Source organism: Beta vulgaris, chromosome 8 (genome assembly GCF_026745355.1).
Source record: "Beta vulgaris subsp. vulgaris cultivar EL10 chromosome 8, EL10.2, whole genome shotgun sequence".
Taxonomy (NCBI): Eukaryota; Viridiplantae; Streptophyta; class Magnoliopsida; order Caryophyllales; family Amaranthaceae; genus Beta; species Beta vulgaris.
The window spans coordinates 56,528,731-56,549,503 of NC_079209.1; the positions used below are offsets into that span (position 1 = coordinate 56,528,731).

Genomic DNA, 20,773 nt, shown 5'->3' on the forward strand with positions numbered 1-20,773 from the left:
TTTCTTGCCGTTTTTCTCTGCCGTTAGGCATATGAATTCCTCTTTGTTCACTGTCATTGTTTCCAAATGGTAACCATTCTGACGTACATCTTTGAAACTTATGAGGTTCCTTCGAGATTTACTCGAATATAATGCGTCATTAATTATCAATTTTGTCCCATTTGGAAATATAATGCAAGCTTTTCCAGAGCCTTCAATTAGCTTGGCTGTCCCAGAAATTGTACTAACATTTGCTTGGAATATTGTAAGTTTTGAAAAATACTCTTTATTTTTCAATATGGTGTGTGTTGTCCCACTGTCCAGGAGACATTGTTCTTTAGTTCCAACTTCTGATGAATTCATATCTTCATAAATAATAAATACGATGATTAGTATAAGAAAAATACGTATTTTTATTAATAATAAGGAACAAATACATGAAAGTGGATATTGAAGCAGTTGAAATAAACTAAGCACATTAATCGATTGTGATCTAAACAAACTTATTTTCAACTTCAGCATCATCCATAAAAAAATCTGAAACATCAAGGCTGGGCATGGATGTAGTGGCTTCATTAACAAAGTTTGCTTCAGCATTTTTTCCTTTGTTTTTTATTGAAGCTTGATATAGATCTACCAAATGTTTGGCAGTACGACATGTGCGGCCCCAGTGCCCAGTCATGCCACATCTATGGCAAGTATCATTTCCTTTATAGGACGTCTGCCTCTGATTTCCAGATGATTGTCCCCAATTTTTATCAGAATGTTTAAAATTATTATTTCTTGGGGAAAATCGGCCTCTTCCACGTCCACGCCCTCGGCCACGGTAATTACCACGTCCTCTCCCACGACCGTTGTAATTACCGCGTCCACCACTATGTATAGCATTTGCTTCTGGTGGATTAGAGCTTTCTATAGCATTTATCTCATGAGTGGCTGAAGACCCCGTAGGTCTAAGATTATGATTTTTCAGCAAAAGATCATTATTTTGTTCAGCCACAAGTAGTACTGAGATTAGCTCAGAGTACTTTTTGAAAGCTCTGAACCTGTATTGTTCTGCCAATATGATATTAGAGGCGTGGAAAGTGGAGAGCGTTTTGTTTATCATTTGCTCTTCTGTGATGGGATGATCACAATATCTTAACAATGATACAATTCTAAACAATGTTGAATTGTAATCACTGACCGTTTTAAAATCCTGGAACCTCAGATTGGTCCAGTCATAATGTGCCTTTGGGAGAAGCACATTTTTGTGATGCCCATATCTTTCATTTAGGCTATCCCATAGTTCTTTTGGATCATCCACAAGTAGATATTCACTTTTTAAACTTTCATGTAAATGATGTCTTAGGAGGACTAAGGCTTTTGCCTTTTCTTGTACAGTCGCAATTTTAACTGATGCGGCTGTTGTAGTTGCATCCCCTTGTTGGGTTGTCACATCTTTAATTGTATGTTCCAGTCCTTGGGCCTTTAAATTCATTTGGGCGTCCACCGTCCATTCTAAAAACTTTTGCCCAGATAGATCTAGTATGTTAAATTGTCTTTTCACTAGATCTCCCATTCTTTTGACTACAAATAGGTAAATATTTGAAATTAGTAATGATGATAAATCACATATATATTATCTCCCCCTGATTTATATCATTATTATTATAGATAAATAATACAAACAAAAAAAACTAAAAATAGCGTACAACAATAATGAAGCTAAGCAAAAAAAAACAAGAAAATACCAAAAATAGAAACAAAATACAACAAGTGAATAAACAAAAAAAACTTCCTAAAATGCACTTAAAGACAAAAAAAATTGATATTCATGTGCATTTTTCGCCATTCTTCCGGGGGAAATTTTTTTTTTTTGTCTCCTATTTATGTATTAGGAGATATATCATTAATGCCATGAGGAGGAAAAAGAAACCGGCTATAAGAAATAAGTAGAGTTTTATTTTCCTAAAATCCTCTTCAAAAGAGGAAGATGAGGGTGGAGGACGGTTGTCGTCGGCGTTAAACATGGTGGCCGGAAGGTTGAGGAAGAAGGAAAAAAAATTTGTGGGTTTAGAGAAAAAAAATCGGAAGAAGATAAGGGATATGTGGTGAAAATGGGGATGGTAATCCGCTTTTATAGAGGGTTATCCCTAACTGTGCAGTTCATATACAGTTAAAAAATATACAACGCAATAAAATTCTAATATTGACAAATATATATTAGAGCATGCTAGTAAATTGGTAATATAATATATGTAACTATAAATGCAAAAAAAAGTAGAAGATTAGAGACAATAATATATAATAATGTTCTGAATGCTTTTCCCTGCATACATACGACATTATTGCACATATAAGACATAATAATGCTATCATTTCACTAGGCCGTCCATATAGGTGGCAATAAAAAAAATTAACCTGTCCATATAGGCGGTTTAAGAGCAGATAAAATAAAATAACGTAAATAAAATGTCCTTGCCCTCCATGAAGGTGGCGTTAAAATTATTTGTTTTCTGCGTTAGTAGTATGGTGACGTTTACTACTAGTTTCTTCCTGTTCATCTCTATCTCTTTTATTACTGGGCGGAGGTTGATTTTCAGCTGGTTGTATAGGAGGGTTATTATTGGTGTTGGGAACAGGGGTTTGTGGGTTTTCTCTGGTATGAGTATTTGTACCGTTGTTACGGTTACTGGGTCGGGGCTGTATTACAGTTCCCCTCGCTGGGTTGGTAGTGAATGGCACATTGTTTCGCTCTATCCAAAATAAATACCCGAGACAGAGACATTGTGTAAAACAATGTTAATCCCGTTACTTTGTTGGTCCATGTTCGGGTAGTAAAAGGGTTGGGCTTGGAGAAAAAAAATTTAAACTTAAAAACAAAATGGATGTAAAAATTTTAAAGATACCTTAAAAAAAATTTCCGGTAGAACACTCGTGCTGATAACGTGTTGTGAGAAATAGAGAGAGAAGTTATGCAAATATATCAGAGAGTATTGTATTGCATTGATGTGAAGAACTGATTTCTTACATCGGTATTTATAGGCAAAAGTATACTGTTTTTAACATAACATTTTCAACGATTTCTGCGCGGACGAAAAACTTTCCTAACATGCAGTAAATGCATGGCATGACATTCACTATGCTTGAACAGTGAAATTTTCCAATTCACTGTTTCTCAACAGTAGCAAAATTATGTAGAATTATTGTTTTCTACCTTTCTCTTTATGTTTTCTCCAAACACCAATGGCTAGCACAAGACAATCACAATGACTGAGGTTGAGTTGGTGGAGCAGTGACATTGTTTCCGACCTCATATCCATGAGGTCTAGGGATCAAATTGCATGAGACTCATTTGAGGGTTTCCCCTTATCCAATTATCTCTTCTCAAGTGAGTCCCCTTTATTTTGCCTTTGGGGAAAAAAAAACACAATCACAATGACCTGATTGTATTTCGATTACACAATTTCCTATTGTTCATAAATTGCATGTATAAGTTAACTTGTTGGTTTATACATATAAAGCCAAATAAATGCATTCAAATTTGAAACTTGACTCATCTTTCGATACCTTGTGTCCGTTTATATTGAAGAAATTTATTATTCTACTAATCATATACTTCATTTTTTTGTTACGCATGCCCATTTTGAAGTTGCACAAGGCTCAAGAAAATGAAAGAGATAAATAAAGAAAATTATTGCTAAAGAATAGAAATTTTTGCAACTAGTAAAAAATTTGACAAAAGGCGTAGAACATTGTTAAGTTAAAAAAAAGAGGAAGTATAATCTTTACATAATTATACATGTATCAGAGTGCATGAAATCTTTGAAATTATATGTGAAGTAGTTGAATTACCAATCATAATCTTCCTACAACAATAATATTGGATCAGTTGTTATTTAGGATCAATATTCACTAAAGACATTTAAAATTTTAGGATCCCGAGAATTCTTTTTGAGGGGTTGTCCGATGGGGTACACAAGATAAGATAAGATAAATAAGACCTAATACCTCCAATTAAACAATGAAATAAGTTTAACAAGACCTTGATTCAATTTAACGTTGTTCTAGAATACAAATTAATTGTAACTGTGACCCAACAGAAAGGGGAAGAAAAACCAGTAAGTAAAGTCACAAAGTCTTTATAGATTACCAACAGTAGACTGTAAAATTTAGCTCAACATCACATTTCATAGTTTTCCTCAGATTCCACTCTCAAAAACACTAATCCATTACTCAAATTACCAAAAAAGAAGGTAAAAAAAAAAAAAAGACTATTCCCTAGTGGCACAACAACTTCATCAGTCAAAGCCTCCAAGGAGCAGACGTTTACAATCCAAGAGGCCTATCACTCCGAACAGGCATCTGTCGACTATTTCTCAAATCAAAAGCTTCTCGATTGCGTCCTGCATTACGCATCCAACACGATATATCAGGAAACCGATTTAATTTCCTAAAGCAATCAGATATGAGTATAGTTTATGAAGCAATCAAATGGTTGTTTAAAGAAAATACCTTGAGTTGTTGGATTTGTGATTTCAATTGGCTTCCCTCATTGGAGGTCACTGAACAAGCAATTACTGGTCTTGTAACTCCACAAGCACGGCCAAGGGCTTGTTTTGAGGGCACGAACACGTATGGAACATTCTGTCAACAGCAAATTAGAGTATACTTCATAAAATATACAAGATAAAATCACATAGCAGATTTCATATTAGGAGTATGTTCAAACCAATCCTAGCAAAAGTCAGCCAGAAACATAATACTGTGAGTAGGTATTCAAGGCAAACAGATATTGGTAAAATGTTCTTGCTATACTTAAGCTATTCACGTCAGCTTAATGTCTATATTGAAGATAAGTACCCAGTGTGTGATGCCAGTATAATAGCCTAAAACTCGCACATATACATGATCTCTTATCAGCTAAAGCATAAAACTTGTAATATGAGATCAAAAATAAATGCGAACACAACAGAATGACTAGAACAAATCCTAATTTTGTGCAGCATTTCACATCTCACCAACTATGAGCATATGTAACTTGACTGACAGGAAGCCCCTAATAAAAACTAATACATCATCACTAAGTCACTGAAAGGGAAGCTTCTTGTAGATACTACCACAATGTACAGTAATATCAAATACACGATTAAATCATTTCCAGTCTTAGACCCAAAACGATTTGGGGTCGGCTAACATGAATTGTTATGAGAAATTGTTCCCTTTCATAGCCATAGGACACCAAAAGGACAAAGGTTTACCAATATTTGCACGCAGCTGAGTGTTGTACAAATATAACAATCCTCAATATGACTCAACTTACACACACGCACACATGCTCTTAACTAGCATCAAACAAAAGAATCCAACTAAACAACAATGTACAGCACAAACTCCACCTCTAATATACTCCAAAATGATCTCAAATACATACTATCACATAGTTCAACACATCCACATACCACAATTGACAGCTAAAATACGGCACTACTGATATTCCATTTCAGAAATTACAACTGCAAATCCTAACAACTTAACATAGTTCATAATATCTCGGTCTCAACCGCCACGACGAATAAATAACACATTCAACTATTCAAGCAAATGAAGCAAGATTATCAACAATAATCAACTGAAAGTTTTTATACCTTGTCTTCAGCCAACAATGGAAGGTGGAGAAGAATCTCCAAAGGCTCAGTATCAGCCGCCATGACTACAAACTCAGCAATACCCCTATTCAAGGTTTTTGTTGCTGCAATTTAAAAAACACCCGATAAAATCAAACAACATAAAAAACATACCCAAAAAAAACCCTTAATTTAAAACCCAAATAAGAAAAAAGGTCAAACCTTCATTAGCACCCTTTTTGAGTTGCTTGTAATTGGCAGCTTGTTGAACAAGGTCCATAATTGTTATTGTCAACTGGGAATCTGCCAAAGGGTAGGCTTTAGGGTTTACTGCTTCCAAAGTCTGCAATTTTACAAGAAAAAAACAGAGATTAATTACATAATTATCAAATAAAAAATCATATCATTTTATTTAAGTACTAATAATTAATACCCAGAAATTATTACAGAACCCATAAACTTAAATTGATTGAAGAAGAGAGAAAAATTACCATGGTGGCTGAAGGGAGGAGAGAGAAAGAGGGGCTAGGGTTTTGCAGTCGAGCAAAAAGGTAAGGGTTTAAGAAGGTCAAGAAACAAGTAGAATTTATAGGAAAGGTGTTTAGTTTGGTGGGTGATAAAACGACGCGTTTTGTTATTTTATTTGTTGAAAGTGGCGTCGTTTTATAAGCACTTTATACAGTTTGGTTGTTTGGTTTTTTAGGGCTTAGTTTGCAACTTCACTTATTTCCAGCTCCGAAATTTTAGAAGAGAGAGAAAAGAAAAATGGGGGAGATGGAAACCCAGAAAGGATTTCAAATTGATTTGGGAAATCTTTTAGCTTTTAACCCTAATCATCACTTCCGTTCTATCCCATCTTCAAGGTAAAAGTTTGCTCTTTTGATTTATTTTTTTGTGAAATATTGTGTTTTTTTGCCTTTTACTTTGTTTATTGAGTAAAATTTGCATATTTTTGTTTGCCCATGTTTAAGTTCATCAAGTTCTTTACACTGGGATGTTGTTGAGAACTCATTGTTTCTTTATTTTTTTTTCATTTTTGTTTTTGTAAAAGTGAACTTTTGGGTGTTATTTGTTCTTGATTCTGTAACTTAAAGGTGTAACATTTTTCACTTTTGTTGAATTTGTGAAGGAGAAGCTAATGGTAGTAGTTTTGTGTTTGGTTTTTTTATATTGAAATGAAGGGATGAGTTGGTGAAGGAATGCTTGGAGAAGGGAACTGAATTGGCACAAGCACTTGCAGATTCCCTTTTCAACTTGCCTGCAACAGAAGATGTGGATGGACCCATTATCAAATTGCCACCACCTACTACTAGACTTCCTAGACAGCAGCATGTAAATCATCTTAGCTTTGTGTTTTGAGGAATCGTCGATTTTCGTATTACTGCATTCATAGTTAACTGAAACTTTCTACCAAGATGCAAGGTCTAAGGTGTTGATGATTGAACTTAGATTATTGTTATGGCTTGTATATCATCTAATATCATTAGAACATGAGTTTAACATCTTGCCTATGATTGTGGTTTTATGTTATTTTGTTTGTTTGTTTGTCAATGAAGTGCAAGATATGAGATAATTTCGTTGGTTTACTGACGACTTTTTCAATTTCACTTCTTCTCTTGGTTGTATGAGAAGCAGTGATGTTTTGGAACTTTCAGAGCATCATTCTCATGTTCTATGAGTGCTTTTGACCCAATAAGAGAAACTTGCTTCTAGAATTGACATCCTGATATTACATCTATGATGATATCTGAAAGTATCAGGACATTTTGTGTGCCAATATATCTTAGTATTGTACTTTTTCTGTTTTTAGTCTCAATACCAGAAGTTTTCTTTAGTTTATTGGAGCCCTTCTGTTAGAGTCTCCTTTTCTGAAAAGATTAGATTTGTGTGATGAGAGAGGTTGTGTAGGTCATGTGGATGCAATTCTTTTGCACTAGGATTGGCATGTTGGTGTACCTAGTTTTGGCATATTCCTTCTTTCAAGTGATTATAATTAAGTGCTTCAGTAGGCAGTGCTTTTGACGCTATTGCTCATTAATTTTGCATTCTTGTTCCATGTGAATATATGACTAGGAGGATAGCAACTCGAAAGTAAAATTATACTCTGGTTGATGCATTTATTATCTTCTTTTCCAGCTACCAAAACCAAGGCCTCCAACAAAGTGGGAGCAGTTTGCGCAGAAGAAGGGTAAGACGATTTATTTTCTTATATGTAAGGACCTGCGGAATCTTTACATGACCATGCCACAATTTGCTAACCCTGAATTGGAATAATATTTCAGGCATAAAGAATCGCAAGAAAGACAAAATTGCATATGATGAAAAGAGTGGTACTTGGAAGCGCACTTATGGATATGATCGTGCAAATGATGAAAATGATGTGCCCATCATTGTGGCCAAGCCAACTGATGGTAAAGCCTACTGCTGCTTTCTTTTCTTCTTTTTTTGGATATATTTCCTTTTTATTCAGAATTTCCCATTAGCTTTCGGCATACTTAAGAGGATTGTGTAGTATAGAATTAGAGATATTCTGTTGAATCTCTATATGTTCTGTGACCAATGCTGTGGTTTTCTCTTTTGGGTCATTGCAGAGCCTGGAACGGATCCGTTTCAGAAGCAAAAAGTTGACAAGAAACAGCGAGTAGAGAAACAAGAGAAAAACCGTTTGAGGAATCTGAAGGAAGCGTCAGACAGTGGTGCCCTGCCGAGGTACTTTCCTCAAACCTTCTGTTTGCTTTCTCAGAAACAGGTTTAGGCCGCGGGGAAGGGAGTGGAGAACTCAAGAAGTAGTTCAAGAGACAATCTGCAGTTGTGCAGTTACAAATGAGGATGGTTTTTGGTCATAATAACAATATGATTTCCAGTGTTAGCAAGGGCTTTAGCCCTTTGATCCCATACTACACATGTAAAAGCTAGTGCTCTCAAGGACTTCTCAAGAGGCTGATTTATCCCTGATAATTAGTAATTACTTCCTAATGATATGAATATCCACCTTCTAATAAGTGAATAAGTAATCCAAAGTCTAGCTCATGCCATCCCCTATGTTACTTGTGCTGATAAATTTCATTGCTTGAGCTAATATAACATACAGTATTCTTCTTTTATATATGGAGGAGCTTTGTCCTTGTCTTCCATGAGTTAATCTATATTTCTCAGTTCACCTTTAGGTGAAACAACTACCACCTAGTGAGGATCTTGTGTAGATGGGCGGTGAGTCTTGCCGTCTTAAACCCTAGAAGGTTAAAAGATTAAGATGGTCTATAGATTAAGACCCGTGATTCTAGTAGAGGCCTAAGATTAAGAAAGTCTTATTCATTCTTTTTTCTTATGAGTTACAAGCATTTATGGATCTGTGAAAGCAATAATAACTTATAGTGTCATTTTCACACATCTCGATCTCTCTTTGATGCTTACAAACTACAAATTTTTTGTTGCTTTCAATGTACCTTCTTAAGTTTACCAAATTTACTTTGTGTTGATTTTAATGCATTTTTTTCTGCTTGTTTTAATCATAGTTGATAAGTTTTGCCACTATCAACCGTATGAAGGAGTCTTTTTCTTGCATGCTGATATCCTGTTTTCTCATGTCGAAATTTATGTGCTCTCCAGATAACTTGGGGCAGTCCTATGTCTCCCTTTTTCTCTTCTATATCTTTAGATCTATAGTTTCACTTTTTCCAAATACTTCCTGCTAAATGTTCACCATCCTTCCTGTCTCTTTTCATATTATTTTTCTTGTCTTTCTTCTAATTTTCTGAATAGGAATATTTAGCTTGTATTGGTCAAGCGTGACAATAGATCTTTTTGTTTCTTGGTTAGTGTCGGGGAGGATTGTTTAGTGGATGCCTAATGTTATATAGGTTGGTGGTTTAAATCCTCTGACATTGACCGACTCATCCCTTGCTCTTAATCTGTATCCCAATCAGGCCACACAATCTTTTGGGTGGCATGGTAAAGAGCCCAACAGCATATATATATAATTCATCAGGAATATGCCGTCGATAAAGAATGAACAACGCATAAACAAAATGACAACTGTCTTTCCAGTCAACATATAAATATGCCTAGATATACAGTACATCATGTTTCTGGGTCCTCAAATAAGAGTATCATACTAGTTGATCTTTGCTTTCTTCTTGGAGCTTAACAAACTGGAAACTATTTCTACATTGTCTTACCTAGTTTAGCGTATACAGTTACTTAACAGCCTTGCATAACATTTTTAAGGTTTTAGGAAAGTGATCTACTTTAATTGATTGTTTCGTATTTGGTATGCAGTGATAAATAGCAGTAATAGTTATAGATTTGTTCTTCTATAAAGAAATTCTTTATGGTATGCAACTACTCTCAAATGAGTGTTCTTAAATTATCATTACCATCCATAACTATGATAGATGTGGGATTGACTGGGAACGAAAATATATATATGAAAAACAAATACTTGGAAGATGCTTATAGGAATGTTTTTCACAGCCATGTTCAGCTAGCTGCTACAGCCTTGCCCATTAGTGGAGCTCGTCCTGCTCCAAAAAAACTCAGCAAAACTGAACTGGAAGAAGTAGCTGGTGCAGCAGCAACGTCCACTGCTAGTATCGGGAAGTTTGACAAGAAATTACCCGGAGAAAAGCCATTAAATAACAAAGGCAAACATCGGAAGGTTTGTATCTCCAGACTTCTCTCTGTTAAATTTGTTTTCTTCAAATCCTTTAAGCTGATGTTGTCTTCTTCCTTTTAATTGCCGGTATTTCCAGTTTCTTCCTGTCGCTCAAGGAAAAGGAATGGGTTCACAAGAGAGAGAACAAACTGAGAAAATTCTGAACAAGCTAATCTCCAAGCATTCTCATGAGGGATTTAGTATTGACAAGGTATGCAATGAATTATGCTAAAGTTGCAGGATTAACCATCAACCTCCATTAAACTGAGAATTAAAACATTGTCTTGGCTTTTTGATACAGGCTGTTACTCGAAAGATCAATGTGCAGGACGAGAAGAAACAGAGCAAGGGCAAGAAAGACGGGGGATCCTCAAAGTCGAGCAAGTTGAACCCGAAGAAAAAATCTTTTAAGAAATCGCCGTATAAGGGAACTTCAAACAAAGGCTCATCAAAATCCAACAAAGGCTCATCAAAATCAAACAGAGGGTCATCAAAATCATCAAAATCATTCAAGTCCTGATTGATTTTTTGCGAAATCTTGACAACAGTTCATCTGTAGGTTACTTTCTTGTGTTGCACATCATACATCAGATGTAGTATGAAACATGAAAAATTTTGGCCTTTTATGTAATTCCAAGTTAAGTTTGTTATTTCTCTCTCTTCGTCCTATCTTCTAAAATTATCTTTCAGTACAGGAACTGTATGGCAAATTACACTTTGTCTAGAAATTTGTCTTGTAAGAAACCGTCTACATTTAAATTAAAATTAGGCAATAGTAAGCCCAATATTAAAAAGAGAATTAATCTAATAGTGATTAGGTTAATTTCTTTCAGTGACTAGTTTAATTTATTTAGTAGTTAGGTCTACTTTTATACTTCCTCCGTTCTGTTTTAAATGAAACGTTTGCTTTTTCATGCAACCCAACACGCTTCTTTAATCATTAATATCTTTAGTTGTGCACGCGTAAAAAATATAAAAAAGTTATATTTTGATAGTATGCATCGAGACGAATCTAACAAGATCCCACTTGACTATGTTTTTCTTTATATAATGGCGAAAAATTGGAGTCAAAATTGATCAATGAATAGTGTCATTTTGCACAATGTTTCATTTAAAATAGAACGGAGGAAGTATTAAAATTAGATTGTCTCTTTTAATAATTTTTGATCTACATTACTTAATATTGAATTAGAATCATTCCCCAATATACGGGCTTGAATTTATAACTTGTGTAGAATTAGTTTGCAAATATAATCTTCAGCAGCTCCCTGCTTTCTTCCTTGAGTCTAAGGTATATCTGAAGACAGGTTTATGTTTATCCAAGGCTATTAATTTACATTTTAAAGGCTCTAAACAAAAAAGATTTAATCTCAGCTGAGCAAATAATCAACGAAAATTAGTCCATGGTAAACCTATTTTTATACCCTATAATAGGCGAATCCAAATTTATAGCTGTATATCCAAATTGCATTGTTGAACTTTTCCCAGATTTCCTAATAATTCATCTTTATTGAAGTACTAATGGGGAATCTATACAAATATATAAAAAGCGTGCGAAAGAAAGCCTAATAAAATATGATGAAGTCTTGTAATAATTATAGTTAACTAAAAAGACTTAAACAAATATATACATCTCTAACACTTTTATTACGTAGCTTACAAGAAAATATTGATATCATATTCTAGGACCACAATTCTTTTTAAGATATTGTTTTCAAACTCAAACCATTCAATTTTTTTTTTTTACTTATCACGTTGTGACATGAATTTTTCAATTTCTTAACGAACAACAAATACGAAAAGTAGCAAAATAAATTATGAAATTTAAAAATAATAACATATTTGTTTATCGTAACTGACGTTGAGGCATCGCCTAAGGAAAAAAACTAGTTAAGATGGTTAAAAGATGTGAGGCATAGACAGGATTGATTATTGGTGTCAATCAACTTTTCTTCTTGAAAAAAGGAATAATAAAGAATGGTAATTTTATTAAATAAAAGTGATTTAGAACTTGCAATAATTTCTTAAAGGATCTAAAATCTCCTCTAGCTGTTCTTTCTAAATGGTGTCGATTCTTCCAGCAATTTATTTACAAGAAATATATCTCCTTCACACTGATAGATATAACTATGTTGGAATGATATCTTCTCTTCCCATAATTATATGATACATAATGATTCTTGCACCAGGAAGATTTAACTATATTGGAATGATATAACTACGCATAATAGTATCTTTACTATGTTAGTAGTACAATTATTTAGCATGACCTATGTATAAATATAGGGCTCAAACTTCTCATTATGAATCCATTACTTAAAGCACCACAACACCAACCTATTCTTTTTTATCTTCTGCTAGTTCATTCATTCAACACACACCCAACAAAAGATATGGCCAAGTTATCTCCAACCAGAATCATAGTTCTTCTAATCATTTTGTCAGGTCTGTATTGGTTTTTAGTTGTACATTGTTCAACAACTTATCCATTGCTTTTACGGCCAGTTTGGTAGTTGGTTATAAATGGTGGTAATAGGAATGAATCTGTGTATAAATTTATGAAAAATATCATTATCTATTCCCATAGTAATGCTAATTTATCCTAAAGTGTCTACTTTTCTTCTTGAATTTTCATTCCCATCCAATACCACCTTGTAGGTGGAATGAAAATTGCTTACTCTTGGAGACAAAAACACAAGTTTAGGGATGAGATTGCTTGCCGGTGGAGAAAAAATGCCTCTCCATGGAGATTTTAAGGGTGCTTCCTTAATAATTATTACACTTAAAATCCATTCTCATTACTACAGTTTATTAACGACTACCAAATAGGCCGTTATTGTATTTCCTCCGTTTCATAATACTCGCTACACTTTTCATTGTGGGAAGTTTCACATTACTTGCTACACTTCTTTTTTTTAGCAATAAACTCTCTCTATCTCTCTCCTTTCACATAGGTCCCTTTTCTTTTTACTCTCTACCTCTTTCTTTTCCAAAAATTGCTTAAAAGTCCGTGAATTGAGAATTGTAACGAATAATATGAAATGAAAGAAGTATGATATTTCTTTCAACATGCTATCCAACATGCTATCCTTGATTCACTCGGGTGTATGGTGTACTTATACATGTATAGACAAAGTTTATACTTTCAAGGGTATATTATGAACTATCAAAACTTCTGTTTTGAGTATGTTTAGGTACACTCGAGTATATGAAAGAAGTTTTTTTTCCGTTGTGAGGTAGATTTAAATGCGCGCTTTAATTTATATTCATTAACATTGCTTCTTTGTTTTGGCAGCAATTGTGACGATAACTACTGCACAAAAACAATGTCATAAAGCTTTATCTGATAATTGCATCCTAAATGATTGTCGTAAAGTTTGCTATGAGAAATACAATGGATTTGGAATTTGCGTAGAGAAAAGCCCACCTGGGAGTGGCTACATATGTTTCTGTAACTATAAATGCTGATTGTTGGTTTAGGATCAACCACAGCTTGAATTATGATCTTGATAGTTAGTACTTTAACTAGAATATGCAAGTTTAAATTTTAATATGAATTTCTTTTGATTTTGCCATAAACACACAGGAACTATGGATTCTCCTGTTTTTTGTAGCTTTGTTCTGTTTCCCTAAACTGAAGACTGTAAACTAGTTTTACACTAGTTATCAGAACTTTGTTCTCTCAGAATTCTATTACAGCAGAAATTGTATGTTTTCATTTTGTACTACCTTTCTTGGGTTCTTAATTGAAATAAAGAGAGAATGTGACTTACCAGAACATTGTTGAGCAAACCCTATATAAATATGACAGGAAGGGCCAAAAGAGCAGAGGCCTAACTTTCACGTCTATCAATGCATAACTTCGGTTATTAATATCATTAAATGCCAACTCGTTCGTGGCTAGAGGTCTGGTAACCTCTTGTTGATTTAGGGCCTGTTCTCCCAAGCTTATTTTCAGTTCAGTTCAATTCAGTTCAGTTCATTTAGTTCAATTCAATTCAGTTCAGTTCAGACCAGTTCAGTTCAGTTCAGCTCTTGACAATACTTTTACTCTAACATATCACTATTCATTTCAGTTCAATTCAGTTCAGTTCAGATCAGTTCAGTTCAGTTCAATTCAGTTTGTAGAAATATGCCTTGAATCATTGTGCATCGAAGGTGTTCGAAGAAATGCGTCAAAAAGGGGTTTCGGGAGACCGCCCGATCGGGTCGGGCGTGGCCGCCCGATCGGGCCCGCAACGGCGCTGAGGAAAGAAGTAAAAGCTGGTCGCCCGATGGCATCGGGCTGGTTCGCCCGATCGGGCGAGTCACCGAACAACGACTCGGGCGACTTCGCCCGACCGGGCGCGCAACGAAACTGGGAGGAAGTAAATTACCGCCCGATCGGGCGGGTTCGCCCGACCCGATCGGGCGGCTGCCCGGTTAACGCGTTTTCGCGTTTTTCTGACGGGATATAAATACTCTGTTTATATTCTAGGGTTTCTTATCACGAAATACATTCTTTTCTCTCTGTAATCTGTTCTTCTCATATAATAAAATATTCTCCCTCTCTCTGCCGTGGACGTAGCCAAATTGGTGAACCACGTAAATCTGTTGTCTGTTTTTATTGCTTTTTGCATTCATAATTTGTTTCTCTCTCACGTCCGTTATAACAAATTGGTATCAGAGCTTTGGTGATCGATCTGTGTGAGAAAGATGTCTGGGATGAATGTCAAAATTGATAAATTTACTGGGAGGAATAGTTTTAGTCTGTGGCAAATCAAGATGCGGGCTTTACTGAAGCAATAGGGGTTGTGGGCACCGTTGGCCAAGAAGGCAACGGATTCGGTTACCGCTGAGATGGAAATTCTGGAGGAGAAAGCACATTCAACAATTATGTTGTGTCTGTCTGACGACATAATTACTGAAGTTGCGGAGCAGGACACTGCTGCTGGTCTGTGGTTGCAGTTAGAGAGTTTGTACATGACGAAATCTCTAACCAACAAGTTGCTTTTGAAGCAACGTCTGTTCAGCCTGCGTATGCAGGAAGGTACGTCTTTAAGAGATCATTTAGATAAATTAAATACCATCTTACTAGATCTGTGAAATATTGATGTTAAAGTAGATGATGAGGATGCTGCTTTAATTCTGTTGGTATCTTTGCCTATGTCATATGAGAATTTTGTGGATTCATTTATTGTTGGTAAAGATAGTCTGTCGTTAGAAGAAGTAAGATCTGCTCTGCATACTAGAGAAGTCCGTCACCAGGCTTCTGGGTCTAGTACAGAAAATCAGGCATCTGGATTAGTAGTTACTGGAGGGAAGGGACAAAAGAAATCTGGTAAAAAGAAAACGAACTTTAAAAATTCGAATTCTAAGGGTCCTAAAACTACTGATATCTGTAATTACTGTAAGGAGAAGGGGCATTGGAAGAATGAGTGTCCTAAGAAAAAGAAACAGCAGGATAAAAGTGAAGGTTCTGCTGCTTTGGCAGAAACTGGAGGTGATTCTGAGGAAGATCTGGCCCTAGTAGTTAATAGCCAGTCACATTGTAGGGATGTGTGGGTTCTTGATTCTGGGGCATCGTATCATATTAGTCCATGCAGGGAGTGGTTCTCAACCTACAAGCAGATAGATGGAGGCAATGTTTCTATGGCTAACAGTGCTGCCTGCAAAGTAGTTGGGATAGGCTCTATAAGGGTGAGGACTCATGATGGTACACTCTGTACCTTGAACGAAGTTAGGCATGTTCCATTAATGACAAAGAATCTGATATCTCTGAGTCTTCTAGATAGTAAGGGGTTCATTTTCAAGGTGAAGGTGGAGCTATGAGTGTCTACAAGGGTTCAAAGGTGGTTCTGAAAGGTATTAAAGTTGGTACCTTATATATTCTTCAGGGGTCTAATATGACAGATTCTGCTGCTGTTGCATCATCTGAGATTCACAAGGAGGAGTTGACCAAGTTGTGGCATATGAGACTTGGGCACATGGGTGAAAGAGGGATGCAAATTCTGTCGAAAAGGGATCTTCTATGTGGGCACAAGGTGCAAAGCTTAGAGTTTTGTGAACACTGTGTGTTTGGGAAGCTTCATCGCAGCAAGTTTCCAAAGGCGGTTCATACAACTAAAGGTACACTTGACTATATTCACTCTGATTGTTGGGGACCTTCCCGAGTTGCATCTATTGGAGGTCACAGGTATTTTGTGTCTATGATTGATGATTATTCAAGAATGACTTGGGTGATTATGATGAAGCATAAAAGTGATGCTTTCAAGAATTTCAAACAGTGGAAGGTTTTAGTGGAAAATCAAGTTGAAAGGAAGATCAAAAGGCTGCGAACTGATAATGGTCTGGAGTTCTGTTGGTCTGAGTTCGATGAGTTCTGCAAAAATGAAGGGATTGCTCGCCATCATACTGTTAGAAACACGCCACAACAGAATGGAGTTGCAGAACGCATGAATCAGACACTTCTGGAGAGGGCAAGGTGCATGCTCTCAAATGCTGGGATGGCTAGGAGGTTTTGGGCAAAAGCTGTAAGCACAGCTTGCTATCTGATCAATCGGGGACCACACACAGGTATTGACTGCAAGACACCTTATGAGGTGTGGTCTGGTAAGCCTGCAGATTACTCTTTGTTGAGAATTTTTGGTTCTACTGTCTATTATCATGTAAATGAGGGAAAATTAGAACCTAGAGCTAAGAAGGGTAGATTTGTTGGTTTTGGGATTGGGGTTAAGGGCTATAGAGTATGGTCACCTTCTGAAAATCGTGTCATACATAGTAGGAATGTAATATTTGATGAAAATTCCATGCTTAACCCTTCTGTAAAGTCTACTGTGGAGTCCGTCAGTGGAGATGTTGATAAACAGGTGGAGCTGCAAGTCACTCAGGCTGAGAGTGAATCACAGCACCAAGGTGGAGAAGATCAACATGAAGAAGAGCCATCTGAAATTCATCAACCAAGCGTAGCACTTGATAGAGCTAGAAGAGTTGGTGTGGGGCCTCCAAAGAGGTATGGTTTTGAAGATATGGTGGCCTATACACTTCAGGTTGCTGAGGAGGTGGAGGTTGAAAATCATGAGCCATCCACCTATAAGGAAGCTGTTTCTGGAAGCGAGTCTACTTTATGGCTTGCTGCAATGGGAGATGAGATGGAGTCTCTCGATAAAAATCAGACTTGGGAGTTAGTTAAACGTCCTAAGGAAAGGAAGATTGTGACATGCAAATGGGTCTTCAAGAAGAAAGAGGGGTCTTCACCTACTGAGGGGTTAAATATAAAGCTCGGGTTGTTGCAAGAGGGTTCACACAAAGGGAAGGGGTAGATTATAATGAGATTTTCTCACCAGTAGTCAGACATACTTCCATCAGGGTGCTACTAGCAATGGTTGCACATCAGGATCTTGAACTTGAGCAACTAGATGTGAAAACAGCTTTCCTACATGGGGAGTTGGAAGAAGAGATTTATATGACACAACCAGATGGGTTCCAAGTTCCGGGAAAAGAAGATTATGTTTGCAGATTGAAGAAGTCCTTGTATGGACTATAGCAGTCTCCTAGGCAGTGGTATAAGCGGTTTGACAGCTACATGATTGAGTTGGGCTACAACAGGAGTGAGTATGATTGCTGTGTGTACCATAACAAGTTGAGTGATGGTTCTTTCATATATCTGGTTCTGTATGTAGATGATATGCTTATAGCTGCTAAGGCTAAGTCTGATATTCAGAGGTTAAAGGGTCTTCTCAGTGCTGAGTTTGAGATGAAAGATTTGGGTGCTGCAAAGAAGATTGTGGGATGGAGATCTATAGGGAAAGAAGTCAGAAGAAACTTTTCTTATCTCAGAAAGGTTATATTCAGAAGATTCTATCAAGGTTTGGCATGACAACTGCAAAGCCTATAGATACTCCAAGTGCTTCAAATAATCATTTGTCTGTGGCTTTTGCACCCAAAACTGCTGAGGAGAAGGAGTACATGAGTCGGGTTCCTTATGCTAGTGCAGTAGGGAGTTTGATGTACGCTATGGTTTGCACTAGGCCGGATCTTGCACATGCAGTCAGTGTAGTAAGTAGGTTCATGGGTGATCCTGGTAAGGAGCATTGGCAGGCAGTCAAGAGGATTTTTAGGTACCTAAGAGGTACTTCTGATGTTGGTCTCATTTATGGGAATGATACCCAGTGTTTAGTCACTGGTTATTCGGATTCTGATTATGCTGGAGATGTTGACAGTAGGAGGTCAATGACTGGTTATGTATTTACTCTTGGTGGTTCTGTCGTTAGTTGGAAGGCAACTTTGCAGGCTACAGTTACTTTGTCTACTACTGAAGCAGAGTACATGGCGTTGACAGCAGCTGCTAAAGAGGGAATATGGCTAAAGGGACTAGTTAGTGATCTTGGGTTGCATCATGATCAGGCTACTGTTTACTGTGACAGTCTGAGTGCAATATGTTTAGCTAAGGATCAAGTCCATCATGAGAGGACTAAACATATTGATGTGAGATACCATTTCCTAAGGAGTGAGACTAGGATTAAGGTGAAAAAGGTAGGAACTGCTGATAATCCTGCTGACATGTTCACCAAGCCGGTTCCGCAGAGTAAGTTTCAACATTGTTTGGACTTACTCAATGTTCGTGATTGTTAATTGCCCTCCTTGGGCAATTCTGGGGTCCTTAGGGACTAATCTGATCTGGTTGTCTTTTGGGACAAATCTGGTGTTTGGGAGATTCTGGGCGTTGTGATCAATGCATCTGTTTTTGGGTTATTATGAGAGGATTCAAGTCAAGGTGGAGATTTGTAGAAATATGCCTTGAATCATTGTGCATCGAAGGTGTTCGAAGAAATGCGTCAAAAAGGGGTTTCGGGAGACCGCCCGATCGGGTCGGGCGTGGCCGCCCGATCGGGCCCGCAACGGCGCTGAGGAAAGAAGTAAAAGCTGGTCGCCCGATGGCATCGGGCTGGTTCGCCCGATCGGGCGAGTCACCGAACAACGACTCGGGCGACTTCGCCCGACCGGGCGCGCAACGAAACTGGGAGGAAGTAAATTACCGCCCGATCGGGCGGGTTCGCCCGACCCGATCGGGCGGCTGCCCGGTTAACGCGTTTTCGCGTTTTTCTGACGGATATAAATACTCTGTTTATATTCTAGGTTTCTTATCACGAAATACATTCTTTTCTCTCTGTAATCTGTTCTTCTCATATAATAAAATATTCTCCCTCTCTCTGTCGTGGACGTAGCCAAATTGGTGAACCACGTAAATCTGTTGTCTGTTTTTATTGCTTTTTGCATTCATAATTTGTTTCTCTCTCACGTCCGTTATAACACAGTTCAGTTCAGTTCAGTTGTTTTATGCCGAAGAGAACAGACCCTTAGCTTATCAAGAACTGTAGCTTGGAGTAAGTAAAAACCTTGCAACATCCCAGTGCTTCCAATGCTGGAGTGCTAGTGGCAATATATCTTTGAGGTTGCAACCACAACCTCCTGTAATTTACTGTCAGATAAGCAACTCAATTTGTTTATGGCGATAAGTAAGAGCGATTGTTTTTTCAAAGGGCCTTGGTATATCAAGGCAATGCTACATCAATGGAAAAACAACTTCACCAGGGAACCAACAATCAGAAAGGCTCCAGATGACCAGATGTGATATAACCATATACCATAACTCGATGCCAGGCAACGACAAACGCGAATTATATATCCCACAATCTTATTAACCCAAACACAACACAAAGGGCCTGTTCTCTTCGGCATAAAACAGCTGAACTGAACTGAACTGAACTGAACTGAACTTATCAAAGCTGAACTGAACTGAACTGAACTTATCGGAGCTGAACTGAACTGAACTGAACTTATCAGAGCTGAACTGAACTGAACTGAACTGAACTGAACTGAACTGAACTGAACTGAATTGAATTAAATTGAATTGAATTATATTACATTGAAATAAATTGAATGTAATAAATATATAAATAATATTTTAAACAATAATAATATGAATATTAAATAATAATTATAATGATAAGTAATAATAATGAATAATAATAATAGTAGTATTTTGAATATCTTTAAATGATAGTTATAAATAAATAATATTAATAATCATAAATTATAATAATAATAATTAATGATAGTAATGATAATTAATAATAATTATTTTATATTATTTGTATTAATATATTAATACTTGACGATGATATATAATAACAATAATATCTAAGAAGTAAATTAATATTACTATTTTAATAATTAGATTTAATAATTTAAAAATATTTAGTAATAAAAATAATGATTGGGTTAAATTACGTCATAAACCGTCTTGACGCGATTTGATTGGTTTATGGGCTAAAAAAAGTGGGTTTATTTGTGCTTTGACCTAAACCATGTTCCTCCTAATAATTTTAGTAATAATAATTAGTAAAGCTATAATAAAAAAATATATAGAAACAACAACAACAATAATAATAATAATAATAATAATAATAATACTTAATAGTAATGATATATATTTAAATAATAATAATAATAATAGTAATTAGTAAAATAAATTATACCAACATAATAA

General features: G+C 36.3%; 2 protein-coding genes across 2 annotated transcripts; one reads left to right on the plus strand and one right to left on the minus strand.

Annotated features, from left to right (window-relative positions):
* Positions 1 to 3,950: 3,950 nt before the first annotated feature.
* Positions 3,951 to 6,235, minus strand: LOC104902053 (uncharacterized). The gene is made up of 5 exons (XM_010689714.4): positions 6,080 to 6,235; positions 5,811 to 5,931; positions 5,610 to 5,713; positions 4,477 to 4,608; positions 3,951 to 4,367 (listed from the first exon to the last, which is right to left on the minus strand). The coding sequence occupies exons 1-5, from the start codon at positions 6,080 to 6,082 to the stop codon at positions 4,341 to 4,343; spliced, it is 387 nt and encodes a 128-aa protein (XP_010688016.1). The 5' UTR covers positions 6,083 to 6,235; the 3' UTR covers positions 3,951 to 4,340.
* A 44-nt stretch (positions 6,236 to 6,279) lies between these two features.
* LOC104902054 (ribosome biogenesis regulatory protein homolog) lies at positions 6,280 to 10,895 on the plus strand. Its single transcript, XM_010689715.4, has 8 exons — positions 6,280 to 6,451; positions 6,770 to 6,920; positions 7,725 to 7,776; positions 7,871 to 7,999; positions 8,180 to 8,297; positions 10,062 to 10,245; positions 10,340 to 10,453; positions 10,544 to 10,895. Exons 1-8 carry the CDS (start codon positions 6,354 to 6,356, stop codon positions 10,760 to 10,762), a joined length of 1,065 nt encoding a protein of 354 aa, XP_010688017.2. The 5' UTR covers positions 6,280 to 6,353; the 3' UTR covers positions 10,763 to 10,895.
* The last annotated feature ends 9,878 nt before the right edge of the window (positions 10,896 to 20,773 follow it).